Here is a 26275-nt window from a genome sequence, read left to right as displayed (position 1 = left end):
TCTTCACAGAAAACTCCGAGCCCCAGAGGAAATCAATTATCTGAATGAAATAGTGCCCACCCATCTCATTCGGATAATTGAGGTACCTCTGTATATCTGACGTGACACTTACTTTCCACATTCATCTCCAGCCCCTGTTTAGCAGAAGACTCATTTCAGTCTAGTATTGGTTTGAGACCTTAGCAGGTTTTCAAGTTTCTTGACAATATGTTTATTCTTAATAAAATTACTCAACTTGGGACATTTAATACATAAACTTGAATTTCCTAAACTGAACATAATTCCATTTGTGTGCGTTTGGCTCACATCTCTCTAAATATTGCTTGCTCATGTAGCTGTCCAAATGTCTTTTAAACTTTGTAACTGTACTTGCATCCACCACTTCCTCTGGCAGCTTGTTCTATACACATACCATCCTCTGTGTACAAAATAAAGTTGTCACTCGATCCCTTTTAAATCTTTCCCCTCTCACCTTAAGCCCTCCAGTTTTGAACTGCCCTGTCCTGGGGAAAAGATCTTGTCTATTCATGTAATCTCATTCACCTCATGATCTTATAAACCTCTTTAAGGTCACCCCTCAACGTTCCAGGGAGAAAAGGTCCCAACCTCTCCAGCCACCCTTTCCAGTCTAATAATTTCCTACCTTTAGCCAGGAAACCAGAATTGTACACAGCACTGTAAATGTGGACTTAACAATGTCTTGTATTGCTGTAACACCACATCCCAACTCCTGTACTCTGTTCTGACCTATCAAGGCTTTTGTGCCAAACACCACCTTTGCCAGCCTGTTTATCTGTGATGCCATTTTCAGAGAGCTGTGTACCTGCACCCCAAAGTCTCTCTTTTGTTTCAAATATGCTTGCACATTAAACTGACCAAAGTCGGACTTTTCATGTTCAAAAGTGGGTCCTGCAGTTGACAAAGATTTCGGAAGTTCAGCTCGTCAGGCAGCATCTGTGGACAGAATAGAATTAAGGTTTTGGATTGATAAATTTCATTGCTGTGGAATATCTTTCTCTGTAAAAGCTTCCTGATCTCAGTTTTTCCAGACTTCTTTTTTTTTCTATCATTTCAGATTTCCATCATCCAGTTTTGCTTTTCTCTTTCAAAACTAGCAGGTCTTTCCGAAAGTGAAAGTAGCAAACAGCAAGATTGAGCTGCTAGATGTCAGCCTTCTCCTTATCAGAAATGCATCTGCTGGGGCTTTAAGCTCATTTTTGTTTTATATCCATTTGTTCAAAGCAGAAGTGTGCGAGTATTGGCCTTCGTTACCCTTTTTCATTTCTGCAGTCAACAAACCATTATGTCCATGAAAATATGCAAAGAGAGAGTTCCTTAAAATACCACTTAAAACAAGCACTTTAAATTCCTTTTAAATTAATGGATCATTGAATTGGTAATTCATGTCATGAACTTCAAAGGTAATAATCCCTGGTGACCTGAGTGTCACTCAGTTTTTAGGTTTGAGTTTGATTCATTGTTGTCACGTACTAGGATTCAGTGAAAAGTGTTGGCTTGTGTGCTAACCAGACAAATCATGCATTACAAAGTGCAGAATAGCATATTACAGGTGCAGAGAGAGATCAGAATTAACATTTGAGAAGTCAATTCAAGAACTGCTTCTTGAATTTGTATATTCAAACTTCTTTATCTTCTGCCTGATGGAAGAGAGTATAAATGGTGTGGGAGGGACCTTTGATTATGTTGGATGCTTTCCCAATGCAGCAGCAAGTATAGAAGAAGTCACTGAATGGAAAGTTCATTTGCATGATGGACTGGTCTGTGTTCATGACTCTCTATAGTTTCTTGTGTTCTTGGGGCGAGCAATTGTCATGCTATGCTATGGTGCATCCAGATAGGGTGCTTCCCATGGTGCATCTATAAAAGTTGGTAAGAATCTTTGTGAACATGCTAAATTTCCTTAGCCTCCCAAAGGAGTTGAGACGTTGTTGTGCTTTCTTAATATTTACATCGACATGGGTGGACCAGCACAGATTATTGGTGATGATCATTCCCAAGAACTTGACGCTCTCCACCATCTCCACCTCAGCACCATTGATGCTGGGGCATGCCCTCCACTCCACTTCCTGAAGTCAATGACCAGCTCCTTCATTTTGCTGACATTGATGGAGAGATTGTTGTCTTTACGCCAAGACACTTAAGTTCTCAATCTTTTTCTTGTATTCGGTCTCGTCATTGTTTGAGATCTGACCTGCAACGGTGGTGTTGTCAACAAACTTGTAAATGAGTTGGAGCAGCATTTGGCCACACAGTTGAGTTTATAAGGAATATAGAAGAGGGCTGAGTACCCAGCCTTGTGGGGCAACAGTGGTGAGGATTATGATGGAGGAGATGTTGTCGCCTATTTCAACTGATTTTGGTCTATGGATCAGAAAGTCAAGGATCTAACCTCACGGAGGAAGGAGGTGGGTAGTGGAGACGAGACCTAGGTCTCAGAGTTTAGAGATGAGTTTGTTTGGAATTGTGGTAGTGAAGGTGGAGCTGGTGGACCAAACAGCCCACAGTTGAACATGTAGTTCTGTGTGATATGGGAGATTTTGATTTATTGAGCACTTGCATCTGTACTCTGGAAGGAGGGTACTGATTCTTTGAGTCCAGCTCCACTTATACCAGGCTGGGAACATTGTCATGTTAAACCTAATAACTAGTGTTTTAAATTAATATGGATCAAGTGTGGTCAGAATTTACAAGTGAAGGAGTTTGAAGTATATGGAGAACCTGGCAACTTGGACAAAGAAAGCTTAAGTCTATCGAGGAAGGACAGGGTACATAACAAAGAAGTCCAGTAGTGAATAAGGACACACTGGGAAAATGAAAAATCAAGGGTGTTGGAATCAGAATGCGCAAAGTATTTAAAATAATAGGAAAACCAGTGGCACAAATAAAGGCAAATTGACTTGATTGAGTGGTCATGGTTGCATGGCAGACAAAGTTGGAGAAAAAATATTGTGGTGTAGTTGACGTTTCAACCTGATGGAAAAAATGTTGGGAGAAGCCTTGATGAAGGGATGAAGAATGAGTGTCGTGAGGAAGGATCTAAAAGAGAAGAGAATCAGTATTGAGGAGATGAGAAAGAAGAAAGGACATCAAACATAGGAAGTGGAAGGCCTCCCTGCAGCAACTTTTCTGTTGGACAGAGCATTAATCAAGAATCTCTGAAATAGAGAAGGAACTAGTAAGTAAAAGTAATTTGGCAATCATTAGCAACTTTGTCATATTAAATAGATAAAAGTCTTTTGGAGGATACGTCCATGGTATAGATTTGAGACAATTTCCCAGAATAATACGTCTAGGAAGACAGGAGGCTCTTTTAATGTGGGAAAATATGGTTATTTGTTTTGTTCAAAAAATAATAACTTAATGTGAGAGGAGTTTAGAGGAGTTTAGAATACTTTGAGTCTTCTTGGAGGCGCAGCATAAAGTTAAAATGCAGATATTACAAATGATTCTGAAAATAAGTTCCATTATTGCCAAGAAATTGGAATATGGAAAGAAGAATGTCTTACCACAGTTGTAAAGTCACTGCAGTCACACCTGAAATATCCAATAAAATTTTGATCCTGTATCTAAGATATACTTGCACTAGGAATGAATGTTTCATTAAGTTGATAACTGGAATATGTTGTAATTGATGTTTTTAAATTATGGGATTGTGGCTTTAAATGTCGGATAATGAAACAAGTCACCTGATCTCTGACCTTTTTCGCTTAGACCATTTATTAATCCTATTTCATTGCACAGTATCAGATCTAGTGAAGTATGCACTTCACTTGGCTCTAGAGCATGCTATTCTCAGAAACCATTCTTAAAACACAAGATTCCTCAGTTATGCTACAATTTGCCTATCCAATCTTTTCCAAGTCTGTGTTAAATTTAAAAAGTATCCCATCCGACAAACTTCCATTATTTCTTTCTTTTATGCTCTATCTTCCTGTGTGATTACTGTTAGTCGCCATACCATACTCCCAAAAGTTACTTCTTGTCTACATTGTTTCTCACCACCACTCGAACTGCTTTTGCAGTCCTGAAATTTAATCATCATTCTCTTTTTTTTTTAATGCTATAATTTGTAGAGAAAGCTACCTTTCCACTTTTTCTAGTACCCTGTCGATCTATCCTTCCTAACGTCTTGGAGAAGTGAAGAAATTATACTTTGTTTTTCATATTTTTGTGCTAAATGAAAAGTGGCGTGATGAGATCACATTCCAAAATATACTGTCAACATTTGCTGTTAAGTCACCTGACATTGTGTTTGTTTATTACACCTCCCTGTGAAATACAGGGCATGGGTGCACAAGGTGCTAAATACTGGGGCCTATGCCTTTTGTCGGTGGGAGCATCTTGCACTGTGATGAAGCTGGGCCAGGAGTGGCCAGTTGCATTGAGAGCTGAATCCAAGCAGCATGTGCAACAGGCAGTGTGTCTTGCCCCTGGCTCCTGATCTGGACAAGGGAACAGAACCAGGAAGGATGTGCACTGATCTGCATCTGGGCTGCAAGTTTGGGTAGTGGGGGCTGTTTTGTGGATCTGTATCTAAGGCATTGCAATGTAGGGGGTTGTTCATTCAAACCCCTTTTCAATAAAAGGGGAGAATTATGGTGGTAATTACAAATGTAGTCTAAAAATTTTAATCAATGTTTTCTGTCTACCTCTTGGTAAATCTTCAGTGCTGTCTGTCTCAGGCATACTTTATCTTTTCAGTACCATATTGAAGTAATGGAAACAAATCTATTGATCTGAAATTTATCCTAATAATTGTGATATTGGATTTCTTTCTTTCAGAATGAGCACTGGATTTAGAATTATTTTTGATCAATATAAGAAGCTCTATGAAGATGGTCCTTCAGGGCAAAATATAACCTGCCAGGATGCAGAATTAAAAGGATTAGTCAAACAGAAGTTAATAGAAAGGGCTGCGGATTTAGCCCTCTTCCTACAGGATGATATGGTTGAAATTATTTCCAAGTCTTTGCACAAGACAATGAATTACACAAGTACATTAAAGTTGCTGATTAGAGCTTTTGAATTACTGGAGTTAGCTGCTGTCAACCTCTTCCTGTACCCATGGAGAAATGAGTTCAAAACAATTAAAGTAAGTTCCTTCCCGAATGTTCATACAGTTACTTGCTATTTACATTGTTCTCTTGCACAGTTTAGATTGATATTGCAATGTCAAATAAGTTGGAACATCAATTTTAAATCTCTTTCTTTCATTATGTTCACTTTCATTTTCATTATCCATATTCCTTTATCATATGTATGTCCAAAATTTGGGTACTCTTGATTATCCAGCAATTTCCAACATACACTGGGGTGAGGGATAAAAGTATCTCATTTGGGGTTCTATGCTAGACTCTACTGTTCAATAGTTTTCTATAAATAAATGTCTTAATCTTTTTCCTTTTAGATGTTTTCAGGAGCATATGTGCACTACCTAAAACCTGCAATATGTAATGAAGACCTTATAAGATTCTTTAAGAAAATGGGCTATACATTAAAGGATAACCTCCAACTAGAAATTAAAGACCTACCATATTCTTTGGAATTGATCAGGTTGGCCTTTGAATTCTTTGTTATGAGAATTGAATGTGAAATCTTGTTGGAAATAGTAATCAAGTTGGACCACTACCAAGTTTCAGTTGATGAATTGCTTCAAGAAAGGAAATTGATGGAAAACATTGATATTTGTGTGAGTAAACTGAAGCGCCTTCGTGCTACTGACAGAAACCTGAGAGAAAATCTACTCAAAAAGACACCCTCCGCTGAAGATAGTGTTGGCAAGGACTTAGGGATTTCTAGTATAAGAAATCAAGCTGGTTCTCATTCCCAGAGGGACTATGATGGAAATGCAATCCATTCGCCAACATGTAAATCAGTGTGGCCTACTCCTGAATGCCAATGCAAGGATGGTGATGGTGATTATAACAAACACTTTACTGGGATCCCTGATACAAATTGTGTTCCTTCAATGAACCAACACCAAGCAAAAGATAGATATCAGTTTAACTCCATTAGTAACTTGCAGACAGTTAGAGATAAAAAAATGGTATTGTTGGAAAACATTGATGCTAAAAACTATAAACAGCACTGCTGCCTTAGTAATGGTGAATCTGTTCACTTCTGTTGTACAACATGTCTTTCATTGCACACCATTATGTGTGAAGCTGTTAAAAAGTGTACCAGTCATGGTCATTCCTTGACATTTTTTGGTGCTCAGAGCTCAACATGTTTGCCAGAAGCTGAAGCTTCTAATAGCGATTTAAAACAGCTATCATGTGCAGACATGGCAAAATCAGACACAAACTGTGGTATTTGTAGTTGTGAATCTGTAAGATTTCTTTGTAAATGTGGTATGCGTGTATGTTTTCACTGCGCTTATAAAAATATTTTGATCTGCGAGATCTGTGGCAATAGCATTTCAAATAGCATTTCATAAGCTTGAATCCTACTTTTAAAAGCAATCAATTATAGCTTGATATTCAATAGCATAAATGAATCTTCATACAACTAAGTAATTGTATGTGAAGGGTTGATAAAATTGTGATTTGCTTTGGAAAACATATATTAAACACCATTTTTTCCTCACCATATCAATTTTTGCTTCAGAAATATTGGAAAATAACCAAAGAATTATGCTGATTGTAAATTAAATGCTGTTCTAAGTATGCACAGTATTATCATTTTATTGCAAGCCATTTTGCACAGTCATTTCGATGCAAGCTGAATTATTTTTGATCGGTGTTGGATTGGTTTTCAAAATTGACACTTTTTTTTTCTCGTTTGCAATTTGAAACATGTAATGTATTACTTAGAAAAATGTATACTGACTTACAGCTGATTTCTACTTTGAAATCCTAATTCCAAATATATGTATGAATAGTGTTTACTGGATGGATGCAATTTTTTTGTTATTTCACATGAAAGAAAGCAAAATATAAGAACATGGAAAATTTTATTTTGTGACTAGTAAAAGTTTCTGACTTCGGAGTTGCAAGAATATCATTGCAGCCATTGGACAAAATCTTCAATTCTATCAGAAATGCTTTCCAGAAATTAAGGATAAGACTCCAGAATTTTTATAATGTAAGCAGTATTGTTTCTGGCAGTACTTTTGTAAATACATAAATGTCACGTGGAATCTAAATGAACAGTTCCACATCTCCCAATTCAACACTAATTAGTCTTCTCCTGATTTATCGCAATTTCAAATTCCTTTAGCTTTTTAATTGCTTCTCAACTGTGAGTTTCATATCGGGAATAGACATTTATCTTAAAGTGGGCTTCACTTAGAAGATAGGAAATTGAATGGGGGTGAGTGGGAAAAAGCCCCAGGACATTCTGCAGGTAAATCTGATCAGAGTCCAAGTTAAGGAGAATTTTATTTTCAGACTCCTTTACGACTCTCCCTGTAGCCATCACTTTTTTTTAAGCTTTACATTCTTCCAAGAGCTCCCTGTTCGGTTTCTGGTTTTCTTGTGCAACCCAGATTTCCTTCACTTCAGTAATTGCAGTCATGTTTTCAGCTGTCAAGGTCCGTTGAATCTAAGATCCTCTCCTTAAATATCTTAGCACTCCTTTTTGAACACTTTCTTTTTGGACAGTTTTTGATCATGGTTGTCATAGCTCATGGTTTTGTGTCAAATTCTAGGCTAATCCTGCAGTTCTGTCTTCAGATGTACTTACAAAGCATATTTTAAATTTTTTTTTAGGAAATAATTTGCTTTACTACATTGTCGCTGCTATTACACATGGTCAGAGATTTTTAAATGACTGGCACATTACTACGGAGAAGGCTGCTTCTGTTCATTTGAGCACATAATAATACAACTTTTTACATAGAGTAAATTAGTGTTAAACAACAACCAACTTTTCAATCAAATGCTACACTATTCAAATGAAAATTCTCATTTTTGTTTTAATCCATCCAAAATTGTGGCAGTTTTGTATCTTAATCTCCCTTTTTCTTGACAAATTTCCTATTGCATATTATTGAACCACACTCGTTACTCTTGGCTGTATGCTGTCGCTGAAAGCAGTCACCATCTTAAATATTTCTTCACATTTTTCTTATAACAATTACAATAAAATTTTATTGACTGCTGTACTCTGGGAACAGTTTATGATAATTAACATGGAAATACTAGAGCAAGATTTTTTTTAGAAAGTTAGCAAAGCAATGGAACAGGGACATGGCACAATTGTTAAAAGATAGTGTTGCCTCTGAGATTTGGCTTTTTTTAAGGAGCTCCAAAGACCACAAAGTGAGATATTCCTACATTGTCATTCTGAGGTGCAAGACTGGTTGTTAGGAGTCCAATAACAAAGTTTACACTGTCCTGCAAGTATTCTTATTGACACTCCTGCCAGTGGAAACAATCTTCCTTCAATTGTCTGTTGTCACAGGACATTGGGATTGTTCTGAGAGATAGCTGTTGTCAAGATAAACGGGAAGAAGAATGTGTGTGTGTGTGTGAACTGAGGTACCCTGACATTGAAAGGAAACTTTTTGTTCTTGTGCTGAGACCAGGTGGGCAAGCCCTAATGGACTGGAGTGGTTAACTCTCCAGTAACAATATCGGTGCTGTTGGGGGACATCACTTTTTTTGAGCCTTCAATTACTCAAATGAACAGTTGCATCAACATAACTGGTAGTCTTCTCACATGATGGTAGTAGAGAAGTGAGAAAGAAGAGGGTTGTCATATGTAGCTAGTAGAATGGCTGTTGAAGTCTGAATTGCTGGCCAGCCAGGAAATGTTGTAAAATGAGTGTGACATACTGGTCTGACTTGTCTCATACTTCAAAATGGAGCTCCAGATTGATCAGTACGTTCACTTCCAAGTATTATCTCTTTTTGCAAAAACCCTTCAACATACCACTTGATAACCTTTTTAATTGACCAGCTATGCTTTTGTTGTTCCAGTCTGATCCCAGGCTCTCCTGCCACTGTTCAATCACCATTTTAACAGGCTATTTCCAGAGAGTAAATTCTTAGCCTTTTTTTTTGTACCTGTTAGCTAAGACCTCAGCATTTAACATAAAAGACAGCCTTTGCAACATGTTCTGCTTCTTTGTGCTGAATTAGTTGTTTTACACAGTTCAATATTTAAATGTTGTAAAATCACTTGTGCATATGCAAATCTGAAACAATGAGCAAAAATAATCTATGACCACGTAAACAGGCAAAAAAATGTAAACATCTATAGAGGTACACTGCTGTAAATACAATAGACAATAGGTGCAGGAGTAGGCCATTCTGCCCTTCGAGCCAGCACCACCATTCATTATGATCATGGCTGATCATCCTCAATCAGTATCCTGTTCCTGCCTTATCTCCATAACCCTTGATTCCACTAAACTGAAGAGCTCTTTCCAACTTTTTTTTGAAAGTATCCAGAGACTTGGCCTTCACAGCCTTCTGGGGCAGAGCATTCCACACACCCACCACTCTCTGGGTGAAGAAGTTTCTCCTCAACTCTGTTCTAAATGGCCTACCCCTTAATTTTAAACTGTGTCCTCTGGTTCGGACTCACCCATCAGCAGAAACATGCTTCCTGCCTCCAGAGTGTCCAATCCTTTAATAATCTTATGCGTCTCAATCACATCCCCTCTCAGCCTTCTAACCCAAGCATATACAAGCCCAGTCGCTCCAATCTTTCAACGTAAGATAGTCCCGCCATTCTGGGAATTGACCTTGTGAACCTACGCTGCACTCCCTCAATAGCAAGAATGTCTTTCCTCAAATTTGGAGACCAAAACTGCACACTATTCCAGCTGCGGTCTCACCAGGGCCCTGTACAGCTGCAGAAGAACCTCTTTGCTTCTATAATCAATTCCTCTTGTTATGAAGGCCAACATGCTATTAGCTTTCTTCACTGCCTGCTGTACCTGCATGCTTTCTTTCATTGACTGATGTACAAGAACACCTAGATCTTGTTGTAATACCCCTTTACCTAACTTGACTCCATTTAGGAAGTAATCTGCCTTCCTGTCCTTGCAACCAAAGTGGATAACCACACATTTATCCACATTAAACTGCATCTGTCCACTCACTTAGCCTGTCCAGGTCACCCTGTATTCTCCTAACATCCTCCTCACATTTCATCCTGCCACCCAGCTTTATATCATCAGCAAATTTGCTAATATTACTTTTAATACCATCATCTATATCATTAATATATATTGTAAAAAGCTGCGGTCCCAGCACTGATCCCTGCAGTACCCCAATGGTCACCGTCTGCCATTCCGAAAGGGAGCCGTTTATCACTACTCTTTGTTTCCTGTCAGCCAACCAATTTTCAATCCAAGTCAGTATTTTGCCCCCAATACCATGCGCCCTAATTTTGCTCACTAACCTCCTGTGTGGGACTTTATCAAAGACTTTCTGAAAGTCCGGGTACACTACATCCACTGGATCTCCCTTGTCCATCTTCAGAGTTACATCATCAAAAAATTCCAGAAAATTAGTCAAGCATGATTTCCCCTTCGTAAATCCATGCTGACTCTGACCTATCCTGTTACTGATATCCAGATGTGTCGTAATTTCATCCTTTATAATTGACTCCAGCATCTTTCCCACCACTGAGGTCAGACTAACTGGTCTATAATTCCCTGCTTTCTCTCCCCCTCCTTTCTTAAAAAGTGGGACAAAATTAGCCACCCTCCAATCCGCAGGAACTGATCCTGAATCTATTGAACATTGGAAAATGATCACCAATGCATCCACGATTTCTAGAGCCACCTCCTTCAGTTCCCTGGGATGCAGACCATCAGGCCCCGGGGACTTATCAACCTTCGGACCTAGCAGTCTCTCCAACACCATTTCCTGGCAAATATAAATTCCCTTCAGTTCAGGTCCTTCAGCCACTGTTACCTCAGGGAGATTGCTTGTGTCTTCCCCAGTGAACACAGTTCTGAAGTACCAATTCAACTCTTCTGCTATTTCTTTGTATCCCATAATAAGTTCACCCGTTTCTGTCTTCAAGGGCCCAATTTTAGTCTTAACCATTTTTTTTCCTTTCGCATACCTAAAAAAGCCTTTACTATCCTCCTTTATATTTTTGGCCAGTTTACCTTCATACCTCATTTTTTCTCTGCGTATTTCCTTCTTAGTTATCATCTGTTGTTCTTTAAAAGCTTCACAGTCCTCCGTTTTCCCACTCATCTTTGCTATGTTATACTTTTTCTCTTTTGACTTTATATGTTACTTAACTTCCCTCGTCAGCCACGGCCACCCAGGCCTCCTCTTAGGATTTTTCTTCCTTTTTGGAATGAACTGATCCTGCATTTTCTGCATTATACCCAGAAATGCCTGCCATTGTTGTTTCACTGCCATCCCTGCTCGGGTATTGCACCATTGAACTTTGGCCAGCTCCTCCCTCATAGTTCCCTTTATTCAACTGAAATATTGTCACTTCCGATTGTAGCCTCTCCCTTTCAAATTGCAGATTAAAGCTTATTGTATTATGGTCACTACCTCCTAATGGCTCCTTTACTTCGAGGTCCCTGATCAAATCCGGATCGTTGCACAACACCAGATCCAGAATTGCCTTCTCCCTGGTAGGCTCCAGCACCAGCTGTTCTAAGAATCCATCTCGGAGGCACTCCACAAACTCCCTTTCTTGGGGTCCAGTACCATCCTGATCCTCCCAGTCTACCTGCATGTTGAAATCCCCCATAACAACTGTAGTAATATCTTTGCGACAGGCCAATTTCAGCTCCTTATTCAACTTACACACTACATCCAGGCTACTGTTTGGGGGCCTGTCGATAACTCCCAAGAGGGTCTTTCTACACTTAGAATTTCTCAGCTCTATCCATACTGACTCTACATCCCCCGATTCTAGGTGCCCCCGCACAAGGGACTGAATATCATTCCTTACCAACAGGGCCACCCCACCCTCTCTGCCTGTCAGTCTGTCCTTACGATAGCACGTATACCCTTGAATATTCATTTTCCAGGCTCTGTCCACTTGAAGCCACGTCTCTGTTATCCCCACATCATTGTAACTGCTAATTTCCAAAAGAGCCTCAAGCTCATCCACCTTATTTCTAATGCTTTGTGCATTCATACATAATATTTTTAATTTGTTACTGCCTTCACCCTTCCTGTCAATCCCTATCTCACTCAACCTTATGGCATGATCCCTTTTTGAGTTTGCTGCTCCATTGATACCGTTGTCTTTCTTGACTTCTCTTGTTCTAACTTTCCCTTCAAACCTACATAAATAAGTCACCCACCTTCCCAGCCGCCTCTGCGCTCCGACTTCACTTCTGCCCAGCTCTCGCCGCTCTCCGCTGAAAAAAGCAGAGCTCCAGGAACATCCACTTCAGTGGTTTTTTCGACGATATCCCCATATTTCTTGATGTTGTTAGTAACTAAGCATTTACAAGTCTCTTCACCCTCCTCTCAATATACTTTCCAACCATGTTTTGTATCATCTAGAAACTTGGAAATATATTGCAATTAGCTCCCACATTCACACCATTGGTACAGATTTTGAAAAGTTAGGGATCATAGAGTCATAGAGGTGTACAGTACGGAAACAGACCCTTCGGTCCAACCTGTTCATGCCGACCAGATATCCCAACCCAATCTAGTCCCACCTGCCAGCACCTGGCCCATATCCCTCCAAACCCTTCCTATTCATATACCCATCCAAATGCCTCTTAAATGTTGCAATTGTACCAGCCTCCACCAATTCCTCTAGCAGCTCATTCCTTACATGTACCACCCTCTGTGAAAACGTTGCCCCTTAGGTCTCTTTTATATCTTTCCCCTCTCACCCTAAACCTGTGCCCTCTAATTCTGGACTCCCCAACCCCAGGGAAAAGACTTTGCCTATTTATCCTATCCATGCCCCTCATAATTTTATAAACCTTTATAAGGTCACCCCTCAGCCTCCGATGCTCCAGGGAAAACAGCCCCAGCCTGCTCAGCCTCTCCCTGCAGCTCAGCTCCTCCAACCTCTGGCAACATCCTTGTAAATCTTATCTGAACCCTTTCAAGTTTCACAACATCTTTCCGATAGGAAGACCAGAATTGCATGCAATATTCCAACAGTGGCCTAACCAATGTCCTGTACAGCTGCAACATGACCTCCCAACTCCTGTACTCAATACTCTGACCAATAAAGGAAAGCATACCAAACGCCTTCTTCACTATCCTACCTACCTGCAACTCCACTTTCAAGGAGTTATGAACCTGCACTGCAAGGTCTCTTTGTTCAGCAACACTCCCTAGGACCTTACCATTAAGTGTATAAGTCCTGCTAAGATTTGCTTTCCCAAAATGCAATACCTTGCATTTATCTGAATTAAACTCCATCTGCCACTTCTCAGCCCATTGGCCCATCTGGTCAAGATCCTGTTGTAATCTGAGGTAACCCTCTTCGCTGTCCACTACACCTCCAATTTTGGTGTCATCTGCAAACTTACTAACTGTACCTCTTATGCTCACGTCCAAATAATTTATGTAAATGATAAAAAGTAGAGGGCGCAGCACCGATCCTTGTGGCACTCCACTGGTCACAGGCCTCCAGTCTGAACAGGTACTGATCCTTGCAACACTCCACTGGTCAGAGCCTGCCAACCTGAATGACCCATTTATTCCTACTTTCTCTGCTTTCCACCTATTAAGCAATCCTTAAACTGTGCTAATATGTTACTTGAATCTCACATACTTTAATTTTGCTTACTAACCTCTGGTGTGTAGATGGATACATTAGGATTTTCAAAGTTTTTGGTAATGTTTCAAATAAATCTTACATGATCGTCCCCAAATCCATATTAACTTCTGCTATTACCAGTCAAATGTAAGAGCAGAAACAATAGGACTGTTCTTTTCTGTCACTTCTGCTTTTTGGCTCAAGACTGAATCAAGGTTATCATATTCTGTTGATCCCAGTTAAATAAGTAATAGATTCCAGCAACTTTTATAGTGTTGTCCTCAAATATGATGCTAAATATTCCTCAAGTCTTGCTAAACAAATTATAGAAATGAATGCCACAACATGTAGAAAAATGACAAACAAAATGCATTTTTAAGCATATAGCAGATTTATTAAGTTCTGATCAAAACATTCTGTAACATTACATATACAAAAATATCCTAAAATTACTTTTCAAAAATGTTACATCCAGACACAGCATAGTTTTCAAAGTAATCACCTCATGACAATGTAGTAAAACAAAACGTTGGCAAAACGTTGGCAGTTTATGGACTTTGCCAGGCAACAGAATAGCAAAGTTTAAAAGATTGTTGATTAATTTTATACAACAATGAAGTATTTTAAAGTCTTTTATTTGTTCTGTATAAATGTTTCTTTTTCTTCCCCCCACCGTGTTTTGGATACAGTCACATCCTTGATTAATTTTTTTCTCCATTAGATCACATTCAATCCTGAGCACTGATTTTCGCTAGATCATTTCCTTAGGTTGCTCATAGCAAGAGTCACTTCAACCCATTTCCCATGGAATAGAGCACATTCTTCCTTGTCCCTTGAATAATAATCTGAATGAAAGAATAAATAATATATAGAATTTAAAAATTACAATATTTTGATAATTTACTTCAGATCGATAATTATAGACACTAAGTCATTGCTGTAGTAAGCTTTTAGTCAAAAGTTATAATGCTCTAATATCTTCACATAATGCATCAAAACTTTATTTTCTATTTAGATATGTAATCTATAATAGTATGTGAAAGATTTGCACAGAAGTTGGCACAAAATTTGAAAAGCAGGAGAACAGTAAAACTACTGCAAGCAAAAACCAGCCATCAGACTTTTCTTGATTATAAATAAACTTGCATTTATTTACTATCTAAAATCAAATGAGTAAAATAAAAATCAACTCATAGACTATTGGAAAATATGCACATTATCAAAGAAAGGTTAATTCTTAATAATGCAATCAATCATTTTATTTGAATGCTTTTTAAAAATGAGATACCGATTGATAAATACAATTCAGTTAGAGGGGAAAAATAAGGAATGGGATCTTTGAAATTTGAAACCAAACAATGAGAGAGACATCCGATTCAGAGAACGTTTTTTAAAAAAAAAAAGAATTTTTAGAACGGGACTACAGCAACAGATGCCATATTACTTGCATTCAAAATACTGCAATGCAGATAGAATACAATCGACCCAACAAAAGACAAAGCTATGTAATGCAAAAGTCAGCCCTGTACCTGCGACTGTTTCAGCAGATTCCTTACATTACACTTTCACACGTTTTTGTTGATTGTCCATGCTAGAAGCTGCCCGCTTGTTACGATGATGGGGGAAGGTAGGCATCAGCTCTGGTTCACATGCTTAAGAGAAATAGTTTTGGTTTAGTTTATAATCATTCAAATAGCACCTCACTGGATTTTTTCAATCTTTTTCTCTCTTTTTTCCATTCTGTCCTGAACAGTAGTGAATTTGGCAATTCAAGCCTGACACTTACCAACCACACTTAATGTTGAAAAGGCATTTCAAGATGTTGAACTCATTTTGCAATGGTCCCTACTTGTAATGACAAGAATATCAGGAAGCTGCAGTCTAAGTTACTCTTTCTCCAAAATCTTTCCTATACCTGACTGTCCTTCAAAGATTCTCTATTGAAATAGATGGGAAGGCATGAAGTTGCCATAAAAAAATTAAATAATTGTGTTGCCAGCTAAGGAAACACTTCCTACCAATCCTTAATTGCCCTCGTCAAGGTCCTGTTCAACCTACTCCCAGAACTCAAAAGTGCTGGATTGAAATGTCAATGATGGTGTTTCTGCAGCTGTGTAATTTTAAATCTGGCATTTTTGTTTGAACACCAAGGGCTAAATATGTAGGATTTTCTGCTGGTCAGTGACAGTTACTCCCATTCATTTTCAGATGTGGTTGTACCTTTCAGAAACTACTTTTTCTAATGTGAGATTGAGATTAAAGTAGAATTATGGAACTATCCCTTCAATCAACCGTCCAGTTACAATAGTGAAACTGGCTATTTAGCTTACTAAGAAACTGTGATTAGCATTAGCTATGTTTCCATATCCAACTATCCAATATTAACTTAAATATTAACAAAAGTTTCTGCTTCAACTCTGGAAGTGTTACCACAGCTTCACCACTCACCAAACTCTCTTCTTTATCTCTTGCACTTCAGATCACGTCTATGGTTGCTCTCTCTAGATCCTACAACAATGAAATACAGATCTACTTGTGTCTACCCTGCCCCATCCTTGCATTATTTTAAAGCATGTCTATATTATACTGAACTAAATTTTCATTCAGGGTCAAGAACCTGACACATGTTACAGATATGCCCACTACTACTTTGAAAAGGGGAGCCAATTAAAGAACAGAGTGGCCTCACCATCCAATTAAGGAGAGTGTGGGGGGGTGCTCATGATGCTAGAGGGCTAATCGTTTGGATTAGCAGCCCCTTGGATAGGATGTAGCCTGCCAGCTATGGAGCACGAGAGGGGAAGCTAACATGTTTTTTTTAAAGAAGGCTACAGCTGCCCTGCCTGATCCTGGAGAGGAAGCCTCTCCAGGGAGGGCTTGCAGTCATGGCCCAGTGGTCCTTACATACGCAGTGGTGAGATAGGACCTTGCACAAAGAACCATGTGCCCCATTCTAAACACATGATTGGATTTTTCTTTTACATTAAGTTCCCTACAGTGTAGAAACAGGCCCTTCAGCCTGACAAGTCCACACTGATCCTCCGAACAGTAACCCACCCAGACCCATTTCCCTCTAACTAATGCACCTAACACTGTGGGCAATTTAGCATGGCCAATTCACCTAATCTGCACATCTTTGGACCGTGGAAGGAAATCAGAGTACCCAGAGGAAACGCACGCAGACACGAGGAGAATGTGCAAACTCCACATAGGCAATCGAACCTGGGTTCCTGACACTGAGGCAGCAGTGCCAACCACTGAGCCACTGTGCCGCCCGCAAGGTTATTGTGCCCATATTACTGACTGGAAATCCCAGTTAGCATGGAAATGAGATTATGATAAGCTCTTTAAGTAAATTAATTTGCTGATTTAAAAAAAGTCACCTGCTGCTTGTTAACAGTGTTGCTGCTCCAACACTGAGCCATTCTCTTTAAAAGTGTTTTGAGATTGTGGTGGGGAATCAATACAATAGCTGACAGTACCCACCTTAAATAAGAACCCCAAATCTAGTTGGTAAATTAGGCCTGAGCAGTCATGACAGTCTTTATTAAATTTTTGAACAAGTTGATTAAAAGAACTATAACCTAGCTCTAATAGCATATATAAAGAAACAGGCCTTTAGAAACCAAATATTCACATGCATACACTCTGATTTTACTCGCTAATGACCTGATGCAGTATTAGATTAGAGTGGTGCTGGAAAAGCACAGCAGGTCAGGCAGCATCCGAGGAGCAGGAAAATCGATGTTTTGGGCAAAAGCCCTTCATCAGGAATGAAGGATGCAGTATTAGTCAATTTGGAACAGTAATTTTGCATTTAACATTTCAATTCCCTCACTGCTAAATATTGCTGTTTTTCAACAAGGAAGCTGGGTTTGAAACTTTGAAAATCTGGACAGGAGCAAGGGGAGATCTAGACAGCCCATCAAAAGCAATGACTTGTTGCAACAATACTTACCTCACAACTCAAAAGGAACAGTGGCTCAGTGGTTAGCACTGCTGCCTCACAGCACCAGGATCCCAGGTTCGACTCCAGCCTTGGGTGATTGTGTGGAGTTTGCACATTCTCCCCATGTCTGCGTGGGTTTCCTCCGGGTGCTCCGGTTTCCTCCCACAGTCCAAAGATGTGCTGGTCAGGTGAATTGGCCATGCTAAATTGCCCATAGTGTTAGGTCAATTAGTCAGAGGGAAATGGGTCTGGGTGGGTTACTCTTCAGAGGGTCGGTGTGGACTGGTTGGGCCAAAGGGCCTGTTTCCACATTGTAGGGAATCTAATCTAGTCTATACAAGATCCACTGAGATACCTATAATTTCTGCAAAAGGAATGAGCATATTCAGAATCAAGTCTGTCGTGTTTATATATGATAAAAAGAAAATGCAAAAGATTTCTGAAATTACTTACGTAATGGCTTTTCTTTAAAATAGGAACTCTCCAGACTGTCCTCTGCTGTTGCCCTAAACATAGAATAGTATCCGTCATCTTGTATCACATGCTAAACACACAAGCACAGTGCTATAAAATACACATGCACAATCCTGCAGATCTGCACAATGCTTTGTAAAATTCTATCTTCATTTCACAATTACTTATTCAAGTTGCTGAATAATCAACAACCCAGCAAACAGAAATGCATACTTAGGGTAACTTTGCAGCAGTTTGACCAGTGAAAGAACATTGGGAAAAATGTTAAAAACAAACATGTATGAGATGCAATGATCTTCATCAACAAACTCAACCCAGGCTAAAAGCCCAAACTAAAAAACAAACATCCTCAGATACAGAGATGGTGGATATCCAAGATAAAATTCACATGGTTATATTCAGGACCAAGTGGGCTTTATGGGACAAGATGAATCACATTGAATTTTCTGTTACAATGAAACAACAATCCCAACCTTCACACTTATAGCAGCAGACTAAAAGTTTATTTTTGTTCGTAGTGGTGTTAATACTACAGTAATACTAAAAGGTCAAAAGTAATATTATTTAAAATTCATCAAATACCATAAATGCTATAATAAAGTATTTATTACAGCATTTATGTTGGTTTATTACTGTGACAAAAATATTTATTTCAACATAATATCAGTTGAAAATTTCTAAAGGATAGGTGTTGCAACTGGAAATTTCGTAGTAACTTTCGTCGTAAAGAGTAAAATACTTTTAGACCAGGACATGTAATCCAATATCAAATAATATTCCGACCTGACCCTATGCTGAATTATATAGTCTTCTTTTGCTGTGCTATCTCAACAAAAATAGTGATATAATACATGGAAGCATTAACTTCCCCAAATACCCTATTTCCATCAGGACACAAAAAAAAAGCCATCACCATATATAAAAGAAATGTTGGAATACCTCTTTTTTGGATCATACATGAAGAGGAAGTTGAGAAGTCGGAGACCGGCTTCCGACAGCCATGGAAATTTGTGCTTCAGGTTATTGTAAGGCTGTTTTCTCAAAGTGTACTGACCCACTAACGGCAAGTTGGAGAAACCCTAGAGCACATCATAAATACAGACAAATAGCAATTCAGCAAAATGGGAGGAGTATCAAAAGCATTGTGTTAACATCTACATGACCACTTAATCAGGGAAATACTCCCAAAACTAGACAAAAAGGAAATCTTAGAGCAGAAGCACATCAATGAAAGGTTGAACAGACTTCAATATGTGGAAAAGTAACTTTTATTTTTTTTAAAAAACTAGTAGCTACATTCAAACCTACTTTAAGTGATAATGTAGAAAAATAGTGCAGTTGCTGAAAATCTTGAAATAATAGCACAAATTCTTGCAATTAAATCAGCAGATGTAGGATCATCTGAGAGAGAAACAGAGTTAAAGGGCCAAAGATTTTACTGATCATGGAGGTGGATGGCCTGCAATTTCCCACCACCAGCAGATAATATGGAATGTTCCCACCTTAAGGAAACTTCTAGAAACATGTCAATTTGGCAGGCAATGGCTACTTGCACACATTGGTGGAAAGCCAATTATACCCCTTAATGTGCCATTAAGATTACAGCACAGATGCTGACTTGAATCTTTCAGTTGGCAGTCAGGCATCACATGATGACTGAATCTTGGATGAGCTGAATACCAGCAAAATTCCAAAAAGGGCCACCATTCTAGCTATAATTTTCACTCCACTTCCTCTGTCTGTGTGTCTCTCTCTACCTCTCTCTCTCTGTGGACACAACTGCAAGATAGTGATAGCTGCAGCCACAAGTCGTCCTTTACAGGGACACACCTTCAACAATGATGGCCTGGAAGCTGCAGCTTCATTTCATTTTAAGTTTTTAATAATTCTTCATAGGGTGGGCCTAAGGTGGATGTGAAAAGGATGTTTCTTCTTGTTGGTGAGTCCAGAACTAGAGGCACTATGCTAAAATTAAGAGTCACTTTTATAAGACTCAGACGTGAATACTTTTCTCTCAGAGGGTTGTACAACGTTAGGAACTCTGCCTCAGAAAGCAGTGAAGGTAGAATCATTAATTTTTTTTAAAAGCAGAGGTAGATAGATTCTTGTTAGGCAAGGGAATCAAAAGGTTATCAGGCAAAGATAGAAATGTGGCATTCGGAACACAAATAGATCGACCCTGACTTTATTGAAAGTCGGAGCTAGCTCAAGGGGCTGAATGACCTACCCGTGCTTCATACCTTGACGCATTCTTCCTCCCCACGCCCCATCTTCCCTCAACTTAAAACTGTTGCCTTTCCAATTTTAGTTCTGAAACCTGAAGCATAACTGTTTCTGTCCACAGATGCTGCCTCACGTATTATTTTTGCTTTTATACTTTGTTTTGATGTCATCTATGATACAGAGACAAGATCTTTAAACCTCCATACCCCCATTGCATGTAATTAGTCAGAATGATCACTAGTACAAGAGATGCTTGTATCTGAATTTTCTAACAAAGCCTTGACTTTATACAAGGGAAGAATGACTTAAATGCTAACAAGTTGAAATTACACTTTCAAGGTGTAACTTACCACACTTAGAGAGTTATGCTCTACAGTATTCACTGTATCTTAATAAATGTTATTAAAACATTTTTACAGTGAGGTGGCAAATCTCTGATGAGTTCATACCAAGACTTACTGGCCATATATTCTCATTCGGAGTCCCTAATAACTGAACGATCAGATCAATCTGATGGATCTCAGAGCTTCCAGGAAGCAAAGGTTTGTGAGCCAGCAGTTCTGCAAGAATACAACCCACTGCCCTACAAACAACAAAAAGAACAAATTATGAGAAAATCTGCAACAAGGTTTGCAACAAACCAAAGTCTGAGTAAGGCCCAGTAAAAGAATACCTTGTTTGCCACAGATGCTGCTCATTTACTGATAATTTCCATGGTATTATATTGTTTATCTTACACTAAATAAGATACCTACCACATATCAATAGCTGTAGTCTGAGTCTTTGTTCCTAATAGTAATTCTGGAGCTCTGTACCTAAGAACAAAGCATGCAATATTCAATCAGAATTTCAGAGCTCCCAAATATTCACAAGCATCTTCTATTTTTAAACACTTCACAAGTCAAAATAGGCAAAATAAGTCATGGGGTCCTTGGTTTTGTAAAATAATTGCAACTGGAACATGGCAGAAGTTGCAAACATGGAAGTGTAATATTTCTACAAGTCTGTGGATTCTGATTGACAAATTGTCCATTTAGTTTCTTTGACTAATTACTGATAGTGCTGCTGTGAAGATGAACATTCAAACCATAACACTTGCAACAACAATAGGCCAAGAAAACCTCTCAGAGATCTTTCATGCTGATGGCAGGATTATGCTGCTTGAAGTGTTGAAGTATCCAAGATGCGTGTCACCTTAGCATCAAATATCATAATCATCAGGAAACAGATTAGCTTGTGTCAGCCAACCTACCATAATGTTACCACTTTTGGAGTCATAGGCTTCAGAGGCACTCCATATGCACGCGCCAACCCAAAATCAGCTGGAAAAAATAATACTTAAAACAATTAGAGGAGGAAAGCAATGTAGTGTCTAATCAGTACAAGGTGGCAAAAGAAGAATGTGTATTTATATTGCATTTTCATAAACTTCAAAGCATCCCAACAGTTTCAAAGCCAAATAGTTACTATTGAAGGGCAGTCATTACTGTGCACAACAAGGTTCCATAAATAGCCAAGAGATAAATGATCAGTTAATGTGTGGATGCCAAATCCCTAAACACAGACCAGAGAACCTGACATCGGTGGTGGGCAAGCTGTTGGAGGGAATCCTGAGAAACAGGATGTACATGTATTTGGAAAGGCAAGGACCGATTAGAGATAGTCAACATGGCTTTGTGCGTGAGAAATCATGTCACACAAACTTGATTGAGTTTTTTGAAGAACAAAGAGGATTGATGAGGGCAGAGCAGTGGACATGATCTGTGTGGACTTCTGTAAGGCGTTCAACAAGGTTCCCCATGGGAGGCTGGTTAGCAAGGTTAGATCTCATGGAATACAGGGAGAACTAGCCATTTGGATATATAACTGGTTCGAAGGTAGAAGACAGAGAGTGGTGGTGGAGGCTTGTTTTTCAGACTGGAGGCCTGTGACCAGTGGAGTGCCACAAGGATCGGTGCTGGGTCCACTACTTTTCATCATTTATACAAATGACTTGGATGTGAGCATAAGAGGTAAAGTAAGCAAGTTTGCAGATGACACCAAAATTGGAGGTATAATGGACAGCGAAGAAGATTACCTCAAGAGTACAGCAGGATCTTGATCAGATGGACAAATGCACTGAGGAGTGGCAAATGGAATTCAATTTAGATAAATGCGAGGTGCTGCATTTTGGAAAAGCAAATCTTAGCAGTATGATACACTTAGTGGTAAGGTCCTAGGGAGTGTTGCTGAACAAAGATATCTTGGAGTGCAGGTTCATAGTTCTTTGAAAGTAGAGTTGCAGGTAGATAGGATAGTGGAGAAGGTGTTTGGTATGCTTTCCTTTATTGGTCAGAGTATTGAGTATGGAGTTGAGAGGTCATGTTGCAGCTGTACAGGACATTGGTTAGGCCACTGTTGGAATATTATGTGTAATTCTGGTCTCCTTCCGATCAGAAAGATGTTGTAAAACTTAAAAGGGTTCAGAAAAGATCCACAAGGATGTTGCCAGGGTTGGAGGATTTGAGCTATAGGGAGAGGCTGAACAGGCTGGGGCTGTTTTCCCTGGAGGGTTGGAGGCTGATGGTGACCTTTTAGAGGTTTATAAAATCATGCAGGGCATGGATAAGATAAATAGATAAAGTATTTTCCCTGGAGTGGGGGAGTCCAGAACTAGAGACCATAGGTTTAGGTTGAGAGGTGAAAGATATAAAAGAGACCTAAGGGGCAACCATTTCACCCAGAGGGTGGTACGTGTATGGAGTGGGCCGCCAGAGGAAGTGGTGGAGGCTGGTACAATTGCAACATTTAAAAGGTATCTGGATGGGTATATGAATAGAAAGGGTTTGGAGGGATATGGGTCAAGTGCTGGCAGGTGTGACTAGATTGGGTTGGGATATGTGGTCAGCATGGACAAGTTGGACCGAAGGGTCTGTTTCCGTGCTGTACATCTCTAGGACTCTATAATTCTACGGGGGAAAAAAAAAGTTGTCAAATGAAAAACTGCATCAGTTTTCAAAAGCTTATTATAAAATGGTTCCACAAAGCTGTCAGAAGAAATCCCATCTTAAATTTCTGAAACATTTGCATTTAATGAAATTTATCAGCAATTTAAACTGACCTAATTTTATAACACCAAAAGCTAATGAGAATATAAATAAAGTGTTACACATCTTACCTATCTTAACACACCCTTTATCGGTCATTAACAAGTTAGACACCTTAAGGTCTCTACAAAAAATAAAGATGTTTATTACCAACACATCACATGTTTGAAAGCTCATCCAAAAGCTGTAGATGAGGTGCAGGTTGATCATGCAGCATTGAATCTGAGCAAACCAAATTGACTTCTGACCCAGTTCATCTCGAAGGCAGGGACAACAGTATTAATCAACAATTAAAATTATTCATACAATAAGAGTTAGAATTATATTTTTGAAAAAAAAAGTCATCAATTGAAATAAGTATTTCCCTAAATAAATAAATAAAGCCTGGGGAATGCAGATGTTCCAGTTGTTCAATCAATTCAGGTTCTGCTATGTCAGCTATTTGTATAAATATAACCACAGATTAGTGGTATGAATTCAGGAAGCTTGTTGGTTATTTACATGGTGGAGCTGAGCAACAGAAATTACTGGCAGAAGGCTTGGCAGACATTTCTGAGGAACCGTGCAAATAATCAAGTAAACGTGCCCCTCAATAATTCATTTTAGAACCAATACAAGTCTTTAATATTTGAATGGGGCAACATCACTACTGCAATGTGTAACACCGAAAAGTTTTCAAAACGTCTGTGCCAATGAATCAATTCAAAATGGATAGAACAGAAAGGGGAAATCAAGAATTATTAGCCAGGAGGGGCAGATGTCTTTATGTTCTACTTCAAAATGGTGCCATGGATTCTTCTCCGTTCACCTGAAAGTGCAGATTAGTCTCACTGAATGCCCTATCCGAACGTCTGCACCCCAGTACTGCTCTGAAGTGTTAGCCTTAAATTTGAGCAAGTACCTGAGTGGAACTTAATCCCACACATTATGATACAGTGACAAGACTTCTACAACTGAGTCATGCTTGGCTTGGACATGTGCTACACCGAGAACCATGTTGCCTGTAGGTGTAATCCTAACCCAACCCTATTGCTTTCTTAATCAATTGGTGAAGCTGCATACTAAATTTTGTGATTCTCATACTACAACATCAGTGCTCCAAGCTGCACAGCTGAAAAACCCTACACACACTTCTTCATCCTCCACTTCTGAAAGCACTCTGGTTTTAAATATACATCACACAGAACTTAGGAATTTTATGTAGGAACAATTAATTCCCTCTGAACCACCAAGTTCTGCAAGTTCCCTCTATTTCAATTACTGCTTTTTTCTACTCTTCCTGCCAAAATGAACACATTCACAGTTTCCTATAGTATATTCCATCTGCCAATTTACTTAATCTATCTTTATACCTTTTCAGACCGTCTATTTTCTCTTGGCAACTTACTCTCGTACTTTGGTGTCATCAACAAATTTAGACTCTGTACGTTCAATCCCTTTGTCCAGGTCATTATTACAGATTGCAAATGTTGAGAGCTGAAAATATGTTGCTGGAAAAGTGCAGCAGATCAGGCAGCATCCAAGGAGCAGGAGAATCGACGTTTCGGGCATGAGCCCTTCTTCAGGAATCCTGGAGAAGGGCTCATGCCCGAAACGTCGATTCTCCTGCTCCTTGAATGCTGCCTGACCTGCTGCACTTTTCCAGCAACACATTTTCAGGTCTGATCTCCAGCATCTGCAGTCCTCACTTTCTCCTGCAAATGTTGAGAACCCAACACTGATCTCTGAGACACTCTACAAGTTACAGCTTGCCAATTCAAAAATGACGCCGTTAACTCTGTTTCCTATTAGTTAACTAAGTATTTATTTACACTAATGTTATATGTTATAACACATGCTCCTACCTTACAGCCATGGAGTAATAGAGATGTACAGCACGGAAACAGACCCTTCGATTCAACTCGTCCATGCCAAACAGATATCCTAAGTTAATCTAGTCCCATTAGGCAGCTTGTGTAGGAACAAGATATTATGGCTTCTTATCAAGCATATGTTCAAAATCCAAGTACACCATATCAACAAGTGCCCCTTTATCCCTCATATTTACTACTTGTTCAAAAAATTGATATTCCATAAAAATGATTTACCTTTTACAAAATTATGTTGGCTTCACCTAATCACATAATTTTCCAATGATCCTGCTATAACTACCTTAATAATTGATTCTAGTAATTTTTCTAAGACAGATATTAGGCCAATTGGCCTAGCTTCCTGACGGAAAGCAGTTTTGAGGTATTTACGAGTCAACCCATTCAAAAATGTTATTTCACAGTTCTGGAGCACATGGGAGTTGAACCTGGACCTCCTGGTCCACAGGTAGGAACACTAGATATTTTCTAACCAATCCATTTAGAGATATATTACACATCTCTGAAGTACATGGGACTTGAACCTGGGCCTGAGGATTGAGAAGTAGAGTCACCATTCAGCCGCCTGGTAATTAATCTACTATAGTCAACAGAATTAAATGTCAGATTCTGTTTATAATCAGGATGCTGTCTTTTTTTAAGTGCATGTTACATCTGCCAGATGTTTTAGACTGGAAGCAGTAGTATATCTATGGCACTTAGTCTCTCAATTCTCTCACCTGTGAATAATGAAGTTTCCATGTAGATATCGCAACCCCTTCAATAATTGAAGAATTATACATTTTACCTAAAAAGGGAAGCAATACAAGAGTTAATGTATTAAACATTTACAAAGCCAAAAGTATAATTTTATATGGCATTTTTAGTCCCTACAATAGCATAAAAGAACCAAAAGTAAGAATGAAAAGTGATGCTTTTATTGAAAAGTTCTTACCTAGTTAGACTGTGAAGTTATTTGAATAAACAATTACTACAAGTATTCGAATATC

General features: G+C 39.0%; 2 protein-coding genes across 4 annotated transcripts in view; one reads left to right on the top strand and one right to left on the bottom strand.

The window, feature by feature from the left end:
- The window catches only part of spata2l (spermatogenesis associated 2-like), an 18230-nt gene extending 11327 nt beyond the window's left edge, over window positions 1-6903 (top strand). For both annotated transcript variants that reach the window (XM_043706678.2, XM_043706679.2), the window contains exons 3-4: window positions 4804-5113; window positions 5429-6903. In XM_043706678.2, coding sequence (XP_043562613.1) covers window positions 4805-5113; window positions 5429-6457 — 1338 coding nt within the window. In that variant the 5' untranslated portion in view covers window position 4804 and the 3' untranslated portion in view covers window positions 6458-6903. The remainder of the gene's footprint in view (window positions 1-4803; window positions 5114-5428) is intronic.
- Window positions 6904-14054: 7151 nt separating this feature from the next.
- cdk10 (cyclin dependent kinase 10) overlaps window positions 14055-26275 on the bottom strand; it is a 31229-nt gene continuing 19008 nt past the window's right edge. For both annotated transcript variants that reach the window (XM_043706675.2, XM_087995760.1), the window contains exons 6-14: window positions 26006-26073; window positions 23490-23542; window positions 21585-21654; window positions 21088-21147; window positions 20792-20915; window positions 19049-19188; window positions 18089-18141; window positions 15216-15338; window positions 14055-14531 (exon numbers count right to left, since the gene is read on the bottom strand). In XM_043706675.2, coding sequence (XP_043562610.1) covers window positions 15244-15338; window positions 18089-18141; window positions 19049-19188; window positions 20792-20915; window positions 21088-21147; window positions 21585-21654; window positions 23490-23542; window positions 26006-26073 — 663 coding nt within the window. In that variant the 3' untranslated portion in view covers window positions 14055-14531; window positions 15216-15243. The remainder of the gene's footprint in view (window positions 14532-15215; window positions 15339-18088; window positions 18142-19048; window positions 19189-20791; window positions 20916-21087; window positions 21148-21584; window positions 21655-23489; window positions 23543-26005; window positions 26074-26275) is intronic.

Source organism: Chiloscyllium plagiosum, unplaced genomic scaffold (assembly GCF_037043375.1).
Source record: "Chiloscyllium plagiosum isolate Xiang-an unplaced genomic scaffold, Cpla_swu_hap1 HiC_scaffold_17, whole genome shotgun sequence".
In the NCBI taxonomy this organism is placed as follows: domain Eukaryota; kingdom Metazoa; phylum Chordata; class Chondrichthyes; order Orectolobiformes; family Hemiscylliidae; genus Chiloscyllium; species Chiloscyllium plagiosum.
This window is presented reverse-complemented; position numbering and strand designations above follow the sequence as displayed.